Source organism: Ciconia boyciana, chromosome 1 (genome assembly GCF_034638445.1).
Source record: "Ciconia boyciana chromosome 1, ASM3463844v1, whole genome shotgun sequence".
In the NCBI taxonomy this organism is placed as follows: Eukaryota; Metazoa; Chordata; class Aves; order Ciconiiformes; family Ciconiidae; genus Ciconia; species Ciconia boyciana.
The window spans coordinates 62,271,243-62,284,142 of record NC_132934.1 but is presented as its reverse complement, the minus strand read 5'-3'; the positions used below and the strand labels follow the sequence as shown (position 1 = coordinate 62,284,142).

Here is a 12,900-nt window from a genome sequence, read left to right as displayed (position 1 = left end):
TTTGACATTGAAAAATGCGAAGAATGTAGGCTTTCTTTTAAAAATTGTAGTTCTTGAGAGAAGAACGGAGGAGATCTGTTCCCTGGATGGGATCACAGTCCTGATTCACGGTCATGAAGAGGTTCCCTTGGTAAATGGGAAGCAGAGCTTGACAAGATCCTGGCTGCTTTGGAGCAGAGATGGTTTCAGAGGCTAAGGTTATAATCTACTTTGTCTGATCTAAACTTTTAATATGTTTTCATGAAGAATGATTGTGAAGAAATGATGAAAAATGAACCAAACAGTAGGGAACCATTGATGGAATAAAAGCTGAAGTTTCTTAATCCACATGTGAAAATATAAATAATTTTTCTTAAAAGAAAAAAAACGTAGCATGATACAAGTAGTGATCTAAACAAACTTCATGAGTAGGTATTGTGCTTTCTTTATATACATCAAAGAGATACCGTTCTTGGTAGTTGGGTCTGGTGACTGTGTGGGAGTTAGTCTGAGCCTGCCCTTAAGCTTCACACCATCCTGTCGCCACTGAGCAAACAAGAAGGTGTGCTTTGGAAACAAATGGTGCACTTCCACTGTTTTATGTCCCTAAATAGAAATGAAGTGAAACTGCATACCATAATACAATATATGCTCCTTTTTCACACTTACTGTCATTGCAGTAGGAAGTTTGAGCCTGGCCAATGACCGTGTTAGAAAAATGGAAGAAAGGGGAACTAAGCGCAAACTAGATTTAGTGACAGGGTTATAAATTGGGGTGACAGAGTGGGAAGAGAAGAGGAAGGAAGACAAAGTATTTTTGGATGTCTTCACAACGGCCACAGGTATTTTCTAGGTTTTGTTTCTGCTGTTAACATGCTACCCAGGGTTACGAAGGACTACTGAAATGTAACTTTCTACAGGCAGATGCACAGTCTGAATTTCTGCTGCCATTGCTGTGTAACTTGCTGGAGGGATAGGGATTTTTGTCAGTGATATGGCTGCACTGGCAGCAGTTGCTAGGGTAGACACAGTTATGCTTACAGAGAGGGAATAATCTAACCCCAGAGGAAAGCGACAGTAGAATGGTTTGAGCACAAAGGGCTGCTTAATGCAAAACAAAATTAAGGTGAAAAGAGAGAGCAAACTTCTTTGCTTTTTTTCTTTCCTTTTATTTACCATGACTATTCCAGTAGTACTGAATCAACTGCCTAGTTAGGCAGGTAGAAGCACTTGAATAAAAGCGAGCAGATTTGTAAAGTGACTGAGTGTGGGTTTCTTTATTTACGTTTTTAGTCTTAAAAGTTTTATCATTACTTTAGTTGATACACACTGATTTTACATCAGCTGAGGAGTCTGATGTTTACTGACTCCAGATCTTGTTGCTAGCAACTCCAAAGGCTTGAAGGTCTGAAGCCCTGATAAATTGGAACTTCGTAAATTAAATACAAAGGCTCATGTTAGAAAGATTGTGTGAAGACAATGCAATTTTTTTTGTGACATACAGCTGTCAAAATGCATTTTAGGACTTAAAGATTGGTTTTTCTGTGGTAGTAGTTGTCTCATCAAAAAACGCTGAATCTCTTGTGAAACTGTAGTGATCACATTTGATCCATTTGACTCCAAAGTTAGTTACAATGCTAAACCAAACCAAAAATAAACACAGGCATGTTACAAAAATGTAGTTTTCAGAAATTGCTTTCTTCATTCAGTTCTGTTTGTTCAGTTGGTAAGGCTGGTAATTGCAGATTATTACAATGTTGTATATGGTTGTTGCATTTTCCTACCAATATATGCAGGAGGAGGGGAAAAACATTAATTAGGAAAGTCCAGGGCAGATGAAAAGAATAAAAGAAATTAATGGAATGCCTGTGTCAGCAGGTATGTATCTCATCCTGGAGTACACAGTATGAGGAGGCACTGGAGTGCTGTTGATGTGGAAAACTAAGCTCTGCAAGGAAACCCAGGGCTCCAACAAAGAAAATTCATAGTTCAGTATCTAATAGGTACTGAGCTATTCAAGGATGGATTAAGAAGATGAACTTTTAAAAAGCTAATTAAAAGAAGAGCTCAGAAAATCCAGATGCACTTACATTCCCTTATCACAATATTTGCTGCTGAAAATACAAATTTTTGAGCACTATGAGTAATGTTTCAATGTTCTCTAACCTTTTTGTTTTCTCTGTTCAGGTACATAAGGAAGGCGAGCCTCAGAAACTGCCGGAAATGAATGGGCATATACCAGTGCCGCATTCCTATGACTATGATCTCATTGTCATTGGTGGGGGCTCAGGTGGTCTGGCAGCTGCCAAGGTATGAGAGAGAAAATACAGATTTATACTTCCCTTGTAAGTAGGTGGGTGACATCCTCAACGTCTTGGATTTGGGATCTTTAAGACTGTAGGGGCATGATCAGTGGGATTTATTTTGAGGTTAGCCCCAGTTATACAATATTCTTTTCCTTATGTTCTGAAGAAGAAAAACATAAAAATGTCATGATATACTTCTCACTAGAATGAAACTTCGTTCTTCTGTATCCCCACTAATGGGAGATGATGCTGTTGGAAAACAGCAGGTAGATATCTCACCAGTGTTTATTAGTAGTTGAATTAAAATTCAACTCATAATTGAAAAAGTTTTTAAAACTATTCAAAATTAACATCAGGAGGTTTCTAGTTTTATCTGAAAGTACTGTCTCTTCAGAAATAGTTGTGTATGTTGTTTCAGTTTTTGTCAATGGGGGAGATGTAGTGATTTGTGAGCTTATATAGTTGCATTAATGGAGATTTTGCCTATACTTAAGCAGAGTTAGGATCTCACCCTTCATTTCTAGGCTCTGGCACTTCCTGCCTGTAGCAAAATAAATCATGATTTTTGCTTAGGATATTGCTTTTAGAAGCATATGTAGAATTAATTAAAAGAATCCATGGTGGAGCAGAATGTACCAGCTCTTAAGAGTTGTCATTATCCCAAATACTTGAAACTTGCTGAAATTTAATGTAAGTCAGTATCTCTCCTTTTCATCAGTAATTAGGCACATTTTGCCTCTTCTTGCTGTGGTAGAATTAACTATTTAGAAGTGAATTGAGCATTCCTAGAAATAAAACTGTGTAGTTGCTCAAGACCTGGAGCTGAATTCTTCCTCCAGACAGGAAGCATTTCTTTTGTTCTTGAGAAGTGAAGGAGGCCACTGAGGAGTGAAAGAAAAAGAGGAGAAAATCATAGTATCATCAAATTCTTTAGGTTGGAAAAGACCTTTAAGATCATCAAGTCCAACCGTTAACCTGGCACTGCCAGGTCCACCGCTAAACCATGTCCCTAAGCACCCCATCTACACACCTTTTAAATACCTCCAGGGATGGTGACTCAACCACTTCCCTGGGCAGCCTGTTCCAATGCTTGACAACCCTTTCGGTGAAGAAAGTTTTCCTAATATCCATTCTAAACCTCCCCTGGCACAACTTGAGGCCATTTCCTCTTGTCCTATGGCTTGCTACTTGGCAGAAGAGACTGACCCCCACCTCGCTACAGCCTCCTTTCAGGTAGTTGTAGAGAGCAATAAGGTCTCCCCTCAGCCTCCTTTTTTCCAGGCTAAACAACCCCAATTCCCTCAGACGCTCCCCATAAGACTTGCTCTCCAGACCCTTCACCAGCTTCGTTGCCCTTCTCTGGACACGCTCCAGCACCTCAATGTCTCTCTTGTAGTGAGGGGCCCAAAACTGAACACAGTATTCGAGGTGCGGCCTCACCAGTGCCAAGTACAGGGGGACGATCACTTTTCTAGTCCTGCTGGCCACACTATATCTGCATAGCATTGGATTCACACTAAACCTTGGTCCCTTAGAAGAGCTTCTGTTATAATGGAAGAGTGCAGTGCTGCATGGTGGATTGTAATGTGCTGTATGTCCATAATCTATTTTGGTAGCTTACTGCTTTCCCATCAATAGGGGCACTATTGTCATGGCGTAGGATGGAAGATAAGATCTATTAAAATTCTGAGAATCTGCAAAGAGAAGCAGACACTAGTTTTCAGAGGATGGGGATGTTTTAGGACAGAAGAGAGTAACAAGAGTAAAAGGGAGCTTGCAGTAATGCAAAAACAGTTTGCAGTAATAAAAAGCCATCTGTTGAAATTTCCATAAGGAGACTACTCTGCTTTGTTGTATACATATGCTAGGTTGTGAAGCTACAGCAGTGACGTTTATTGCATCGTTTTTCAGCTGTGGGACAGAAAATGTGTGTAGCTAGGAAGATAAATTGCCTTATTCCTTCAGCTCAGTGTATAAAGTATATTGCTTCTTAGTGTTCTCAAGTGATTGTAGAGTAGAGCAGAAGATGGTAGATCAATAAAGTCGACATCACTATCACTAGTAATGTGTGTGTTTCAGATCAGTTCTGTGAAGTTGAAGTGGTTTACACATATAAACTTCTGACTTGTACTTAGATTATTCAATTTTTTTTAGTGAATTAACAAACAGTGCTTTTTTTCCTTTTGTTTTGCAAAACAAAACAAAAGGAAAAAAAACTACACAGCTTTTATACCAAGTTCCAGTATCTACACTCAGGTTTGCAGCAGTTGAACTAGATTGATTAAATGTGTGCTTTTCACTATGACAGATGCAGCTTCTTGTGCATGTCTTCCTTTTCCTCTCTATGTTGTGCTCAAAGCTCATTATTTTGGAGGCATGTCTCCATGGGGAGTGCAAACGCTGCCAGACTGACTCTGTGCAACCCAACCGCAGACCCAGACCAAAGTGCCAGGCCACTACTATCAGTTCACACAGAACAGCTCCAGCCCCAAGCAACTTTGTTGTGTTCATGCAGCGCTGCACTGAACCCAGTAAGGTTTGAAAGCCTACAGGGCAGGTTTTGTTACTGTGGGCATATCGCTTTGCAGAATTGGTTATGTCTGTTTGTGATCTCTACCAAGCTGGTGATGCAATGCTGTGCTGTATTATGTGAGCGTATAGGTGAGTGTAAGCTTGGGAATCCATGCATTATAGTTAGTTTACACTAGTAAAGCTCTTTTGAGCTGTGTATAAGAGTTGTCATTATAAAGGAGCATTAATAACGCATCTCAGGCCCTAAGCACCTTTCTGAGGAACTTTCTCAGAGGTGCTACTAATGGGTAGAAATTAGCTTCTTAGCCAACCTTGACCTTTATCGGTAGCAGAAATCCAGTACATGACTATTTGCCAAAGGTATCTAAAGCCTGCGTTGTTTGAAATATGATTTGTATTTTGCATGAAGTAAGTTACATTTAAAATTGAAATCTGATTGTCAACTATGTGGATTAACAAGTATTACTGGCAACATAGTGCTGAAGGCTGTCTAGCTCCTCCCAAGCCAAACCCAAGGCCTTAGGGTAATATCCTGTGCCTATAGTTGTTGTTGCTTACATGTCTAAGAAATCATCATGTGATGCAGCACAGTTGTGGTTACTCCAAGTATCAAAGTTATTTTGCTGCATCTCATGGGGGAATCTGTCATCATTGTTTCTCACCTATGTAGTGCTTACTTAAGTGTTTTTGTCTGGTACCAGTTATCGCTGCTGAATTTTGCCTTTTTCTTAAAAAGCACAAAGGGAACAATGGCATCAGTACAGAAATTCCAGTTCTCAACATCATTTACACACACTGATTGTAGATTTGCTAATGAAACTTCTCAGGGGAAATACCGTTAGATAAACCATCACTTTTCTAGTGTGGATGGCATGTACACATCCTGACGGTAAAGTCAACTTGCCACAGGTTGACTAGCTTGAAGAGCAAGAGCTGATCCTGACGACCACAGACTGTACTCAAAATCGAGTGTTCCCTTCCACTACAAGGAAGAAGATTGGATAAGCACAGTTGTAATACTTGGCCATGTGATTGCTTATTGTGTGATGTGGTTTCAAATGAGTGTTTGAGAAACCATCTTTGAAGGCAAAACTGGATTAATGAAGAATTTGTTAAATATGTTAAAAGTAAATGGCGTGTTGGGAAATAGTGTGAACAAACTGACAGGATGGAGAAGAGAAGAGGAGGTTTGACTCCCAGAGTCTTCTGTATGTCAGCTAGTGCCATGCTTTTGTGTAGCAGGATGAATGCCTATTTTTTTCCCTTCATCTTTTTTTCCTACTGAGTGCACAGATTTATTTGGAAGATTAATGACTGTCTGGCTGTTCCCTTGCAAATCATTCATTATTACTTAATTAAAAGTCACAAAGCTCTTCAGCAATGCACGATGCTATCATCTACTCCAAATTTAACCTCTAATATTTAGATGTGTCTTATTTAATTTGTTTTGCAGGAGGCTGCCAAATATGAAAAGAAAGTGATGGTGCTGGACTTTGTCACGCCTACACCTCTGGGAAACTCATGGGGTAAATTTCTCTTCATTGCAAACCTGTTATAAAGGAGCTTTACTCAAAGACTCTGATTCTCCTTTGAGATCAGCCACACTGATGTGAAAAACACATTCTGTTCCTTTCTCTCAGGTCTTGGAGGAACATGTGTAAACGTGGGCTGTATACCTAAAAAATTGATGCATCAGGCAGCTTTACTGGGACAAGCCTTGCAAGATTCACGCAAATTTGGATGGCAGTTCACAGAAGAAGGTAAAGAAGGAGAACATTTTTTTGCAGTTCTCTCATTTTTGCTGAAAATCCAGAGGTTCTTTTCACAGTCAAGTGCTTGTTGCACTTAAGCATGTGCTGGCTTTAACAATGTGAGGCAACTTCAGAGAGACTGCTCATAAACTTAAGCACTTTTCAAGTCTAAAGCCATGGGGCTTATTGCCTTGCAGCGTTTGATCTGTTATTAATAGCTTCTGATCATGTCAGTATTTGATAAGATTGCTGTGTGAATAAAAGCAATAAGGTACTACTCCATTTCTGAATGTAACACAACATCTAAGGGAATACCCCAGAATGTCCCATCAGAAACTTGCTCATAATTGCAGGCAAGGATTTCCTTTCCCTCAGTCTCTGTCGCTTCTACATAAGAAGATGAATTTTACTTTATATTAGCTCTAACGTGCATGGTTATAGGATTTGGATTTATTTAGGGTGTAATCCTGTAGTGGGGAACATGCAGAGGCACCTCTCAGAGATGCATAGTCTTCATTTGTTGAGCAGTGTCACCTACTCACAGCATGTGTCTGTAGAAAACTATCGATAATGCAGTAAGCCTAAATTTTCCATGTTTTAAGTCATATCTGTTCCACTGTGACCTCTTGTATTGTCTGCACTGGTGTAGTTCTTTGAATTTCAGTAGAGTTACCTTGGAATAAAAAAGGAATAAGACAAAGGTGACTGGGGCATGAAAAATCCGTCTGAGAATACAAGGTTGGCTATGGAAAAAGAAGAATTCACAGACTGAAAGATGAACCTTTCTCTTTTGTTTCTGACAGTCACACACAACTGGATGACTATGACAGAATCTGTTCAGAATTACATTGGTTCACTGAACTGGGGCTATCGGGTTGCACTGAGAGAGAAGAAAGTCACATATGAGAATGCATACGGAGAATTTGTCGGGCCACACACAGTTAAGGTACTCCCTAGTCATGTTTGCTGGGTCTTCCTATAGTACGTTCTGAATAGAGGTGCTTTTCAAATAGAATAATTTTTCCCTTGGTAAAATACTCACTTTGGACTAATACTTTGTCCACAGGCAACAAATAAAAGAGGAGTTGAGAAGCTGTACACGGCTGAGAGATTTCTCATTGCCACTGGTGAACGACCACGCTACCTCGATATACCTGGAGACAAGGAATACTGCATTAGCAGGTAAAAACAGGGAGAAATATGAAGTCATTCACCATGTTTAAATGCTTCACCTGTAAGAGAAAGTGGTGAAGCATGAGCAGGGCTGCTTGGTTGCTGGTTTTCTTTCCTATGTAACTTTTTGTTAGGAGAAAGTAAGCGCAGGAGAATAGCTGTAGACAGATTTTAAGGTGCCAAAAACATTGGTGTCTAGTAGACACCACAGGACTGTGAGTGGTTGGCTAGGATGGTTCTGTTTCTGACTGATAACAGCAGTAACCGAGAATACCATAAATCATGTGCGTGTCCATCATAAAATTAATTAATCAGCTCTGCCCCAGTTACAAGTACACTCACTTCCTCTCTATTCCGTATGGTCTTTCAGTTCACATACTGATGGTTTTTTGGTAATGAAGAGCGCAGTCTGCTTGGAAGAAACCTCCCTACTCAAATGTCAAGGAAAGCAGGAGTTGCAAAGCAATTGATGTTGTGAAGCCGGTAGAAACGTATCTGTTTTCATGCATTGGGGCAGTCTTGAAACTCAACCCCATTTTTTTCCAGCTACTCAGTGAAGTTAATCCAACTTTTGGAAAAACTGGTTTCAGATGTCTGGTTAATTGATAAGACCAAGCAGTTCTAGCACAATTTTGACAAAAAAATGTGATATGCAGATGAAATGTGTTTTCATATCAGAGTAACTTTTAAGTTACTTAATGTAGAAACAGAGGTTGGAATTAGAGGCTTGCAAATTTATAGCAATTGAAATAAATACCTGGCATAATCCCTGTGAAACCAAAACACTGTGGTGCATGTTTCCCTTCTAATAAGTAGTAGTGAAATTAAAGGTAACAGATAATATAGCCTGTAAAGTGGTACTTTAAAATAACATTAAGGTGGAAGAGTCAGGAATGCCAGAGTTAAAGACTATCAGATTAAGGCTGTCTGTGTAATCTACACTGGGTTCCCTGGGGGATAGGAACTATGATGTAGCCTTTAATTACACAATCCCATTTTATTCCACCACAACATTTGCAGAGAGCGACTTTGTTTAGTCTTTGCAGTTGTTGGCTGAGAAAGAGACACTTATTTTAGATTTAAATATTTGGAGAATTGCATTGCCAAACTCTGCCTAAGTCTCTGCTGAGCAAGCATGATGCTTCCATGAGTCCCTGCTTCCTTGAGAAGCCCTAGTTTTATAGTCTAGGTCCAAAGCGAGGCAGAACTGACATAGCTTGATGAAGCAGTTGAAAGAAACGGAAAGCAGGCAAATAAACATGTTTTCCATAATTTCATACTTCTATCTCTGCCTGTTACTGTGGTTTGCATTAATTTGTTTTATTGTCTGTGTATATTTAGCATTGTGTATAATGCTTTAGCAAAAGGATAAGTCTTCAAAGAAGTGAAGATGGTATTTTTATCTTAAAGCTTAGCCCGTTCCTCTTCCTTTTAGCTCTCAGGAGCTAAAATTTTCAGCAAAATATTTGAAGCAAGATTCAGAGGAAAAAAAAAACCCAAACTCCACCTTTTTTTAACAATTTGTCGTAAGTTTCTGTAAGAAAAAAACTCAAAATTTTTGTGGTGATTCAGAATTTTCATACTTTTTGTGTGTGTACTCCTAATCAGAACTTTTTAATCTGTCATGTACTGATCTTGTATTCCAGCTGAATTTCCAAAAAATTAAGTTGTTGGGGTTTTTTAGTGAGCAGGAAGAGGAATAAAATCCTATTCTTACAGAAGAAATTAGATAAATATACAGCACAATACATTCTTCTGGTTGTCTCTAACTTTTCTTTTTTCCCTCTTTTTTTACCAGTGATGATCTTTTCTCTCTGCCTTACTGTCCAGGGAAAACCCTGGTGGTTGGAGCTTCCTACGTTGCCTTGGAATGTGCAGGATTTCTTGCAGGTCTTGGATTAGATGTCACTGTAATGGTGAGATCCATCCTCTTAAGAGGATTTGACCAGGATATTGCAAACAAAATTGGCGAATATATGGAAGAACATGGAATCAGCTTTATTAGGGAGTTTGTGCCGATCAAGGTAGGCTCAAAGTGGTATATGACTACAATTGATTGCAATATACCTATCATAATGTGTTGTGGTTTAACCCCAGCCGGCAACTAAGCACCATGCAGCTGCTCGCTCACTACCCCCCCACCCCGCCGCGTGGGATGGGGGAGAGAATCGGAAGAGTAAAAGTGAGAACACTCATGGGTTGAGATAAAGACAGTTAATAGGAATTCATTCACTACTTCCCATGGGCAGGCAGGTGTTCAGCCATCTCCAGGAAAGCAGGGCTCCGTGACGTGTAACAGTTACTTGGGAAGACAAACGCCATCACTCCGAATGTCACCTCTTCCTTCTTCTTCCCCAGCTTTATATACTGAGCATGATGTCACATGGTATGGAATATCCCTTTGGTCAGCTGGCGTCAGCTGTCCCAGCTGTGCCCCCTCCCAACTTCTTGTGCACCTGGCAGAGCATGGGAAGCTGAAAGGTCCTTGATTTAACAGAAGCACTACTTTGCAACAACGAAAACATCCCTGTATTATCAACACTGTTTTCAGCACAAATCCAAAACATAGCCCCATACTAGCTACTATAAAGAAAATTAACTCTATCCCAGCCAAAACCAGCACGTCATGTTTTAAGATGTAAATTATTTTAGTGAATACAGAAGTTGAATTTGCAATACTGGATCTGCTATTATATAGTACAGGTTAATTTTTGTTTTAAACTGAGTAAGTCCATGAATCTTATGTATTTGAAAGGTACAATTTAGTCTAAGTATTAAAATTTTGTGAGATTCCAGAATTCATTGTTTTTATCAGAATTAGATGGGTTAGTATATGTTGCATTAAAAATGTTGTTACTCCTGCTCATCCTGGTCCTGAAAATGTTGAATATACTTAAATTCAGCAGTTGTCCTGAAATCTGTGAAACTTCTTGCAGGCTCATAATTAAACAGATAGGTAATTTCCTTTAAGATCAGGGCCAGTGCATCACAAATAGTCATATTTTTCATTGCCAGTTCTCAAATTCTCAGCCAGCAAATACTGTTTATGTGCCCAGGGCCAGTGGACTATCCAGAAAAGTAAATGGGCTTTATAAGTATCCATCTATATCCTTTACTTGGCAGAGTCCTTAAATACTTGCTCAATTTTCTTTGAATTCAGTAGGAATACTGGTGCAGCTAGTTATATACATGTATAGGCAAAGTCAGATTGAAAAGCAGATTAGATAAGCTCTGGAGCTTTTCTAATGTAAAATTGCCTTATCAAAGACCTCAGAGGGTGCTAACAGTATTTTTCTTAATGTTTTTTCACAATAATTAGCGCTTAATTATTATGAAATAGGAAATAATGTATTAAGCAGTTTTCAATTTGGCATTAAGCCAGCGTGTTACCAAGTTTAACGCTTTGGGGATTAAAGCATTAGATTGAATGAAGACTCTTCATTTTCACCTTTAGCAATATCAAGAGTAGCTTAAAAGATGCTCTTGCCAGTTACCATACTGTGGATCTGATCCTCTCTCACAGAGCGTAAGAGATTCGCTGTGAGAAGTCAAAGTGGGATGTTTCAAGGAACTTTGGTTTTTTATGCTTGTTTGTGTTCTAGAAATCTCATGTTGTATGAAAAGCAGGAATGATTATCTAGCTTTTGTTTCAGATGTAGCTTTTTGTAGGCTTTTCTGGGGGGTGTGAAAGGAAGGAAGTTCATCTTAGAAGAAACAGACCGTTTCAACTAAATAGTGAGTGGTCTCCTCCAGATGCACCCTGCAAAGAGGATTCCATCACCCTAGTCACAGAATGCACTTTTGTGTATTTTACCCTGCCCCTTCACTACATTGCTTTGATTTCAATGGGAATAAAATATTTGCCCCTGTTTTTAGTTGAGCATATCCTTAAACTTAAATTGCTGGATATATTTTTAGGAGGTCTTCTCATCTCTTTCAATACTGTGTTTGAAGTTATGCATGTAGTGCTTATTAAAACCCTTCATTGGGATGTTTGAAGACAGAAGATGAATTATTATAAATAATGCTGCCTTTGAATAGGAGCAGTTTGACACAGTGATCCTTAAAATTTGGTAGGATGGCAAAGAAAATTTAGGTTTTTTAAATTAAAAAAGGGGAAGAGAACTTAATCAGAAATTTTGCTCTTTTTGTCTTCAAATACTGAATATGAAGTAGGAACTAGGGCAGCTGTTGAAAAGTACTTTTTCTTCTGTAGAATGAACATTAAAAATTTCCCAGAATTAAGTTAATTGTTTCACACATACATGTCCCTTGTATGTACAGCCAGCCTTGGGAAGCAGCTGGGCACCTTGCCGTTCCTGGGACGGTAACGGAAGGACTGTAGCTGAGGATATCAGTTAATTATTATGAAATAGGAAGTAATGTATTAAGCAGTCTTCAATTTGGCGTTAAGCCAGCATGTTACAGAGTTTAACACTTTGGGGATTAAAGCATTAGATTGAATGAAGACTCTTTATTTTCACCCTTAGCAATATCAAGAGTAGCTTAAAAAATGCTCTTGCCAGTTACCATGCTGTGGATCTGATCCTCTCTCACAGAGTGTAAGAGATTTATATATGTATTTAATTAAATATATATATATATATTTAAATATATGTATATCTGTATATATCTCAGTCCTTTCCTTGCAGTCCAGTGAATATTAGTGAGGACAAAAGAGAATCCACCTATGTAGCTTCAAAGTCCATTCACTTGTTTAGTTGATTTATTTATCAGAGGAAAAAGGAGTGTTTGGAAAAAAAGCCAATGGTATTGCTCTTTCTGCTTTTTTTTTTTCCTGGTATATGGAGGGATGGGGTGTGGAAGGGGATGTATTTTGGGTTTTGTTTTGTTTTAAACATTTATTTTTTATTACTCTGAACAAAGAGCACAGTTGCAACAGCTTTAATGTTTTGGTTTTGTTTTTTTGTTTTTGTTTTGCTTTGCTGGAATAAGCAGTGACCTGCTGCATTACTTGAGAGACAGTGTGCAGCTGGATCCATAGCTAAAACTAGCAGTATTTATTTCAGCTGGCTCTGGGGAACTCTGAAGAGGTTTTTTTCTTAAGCTGCTGGTGTTTTTTCAGCCATTTAGAGCCAGCTGCTGCCCTCTCCTGCAAGGCCATGGCAGCTTTACCTGTTGGACTAATATCATTCCAA

General features: G+C 38.9%; 1 protein-coding gene across 7 annotated transcripts in view; it reads left to right on the top strand.

Annotated features, from left to right (window-relative positions):
* The window catches only part of TXNRD1 (thioredoxin reductase 1), a 54,745-nt gene that overhangs the window by 25,058 nt on the left and 16,787 nt on the right, over window positions 1-12,900 (top strand). For 2 of the 7 annotated variants that reach the window (XM_072871136.1, XM_072871126.1), the window contains 6 exons: window positions 2,167-2,289; window positions 6,271-6,343; window positions 6,458-6,577; window positions 7,372-7,514; window positions 7,635-7,750; window positions 9,540-9,765. In XM_072871136.1, coding sequence (XP_072727237.1) covers window positions 2,167-2,289; window positions 6,271-6,343; window positions 6,458-6,577; window positions 7,372-7,514; window positions 7,635-7,750; window positions 9,540-9,765 — 801 coding nt within the window. Of the gene's footprint in view, window positions 1-50; window positions 198-2,166; window positions 2,290-2,313; window positions 2,333-4,644; window positions 4,817-6,270; window positions 6,344-6,457; window positions 6,578-7,371; window positions 7,515-7,634; window positions 7,751-9,539; window positions 9,766-12,900 lie in introns of those variants that run through there. The other 5 variants (XM_072871151.1, XM_072871161.1, XM_072871144.1 and 2 more) reach the window with 5 other exon arrangements.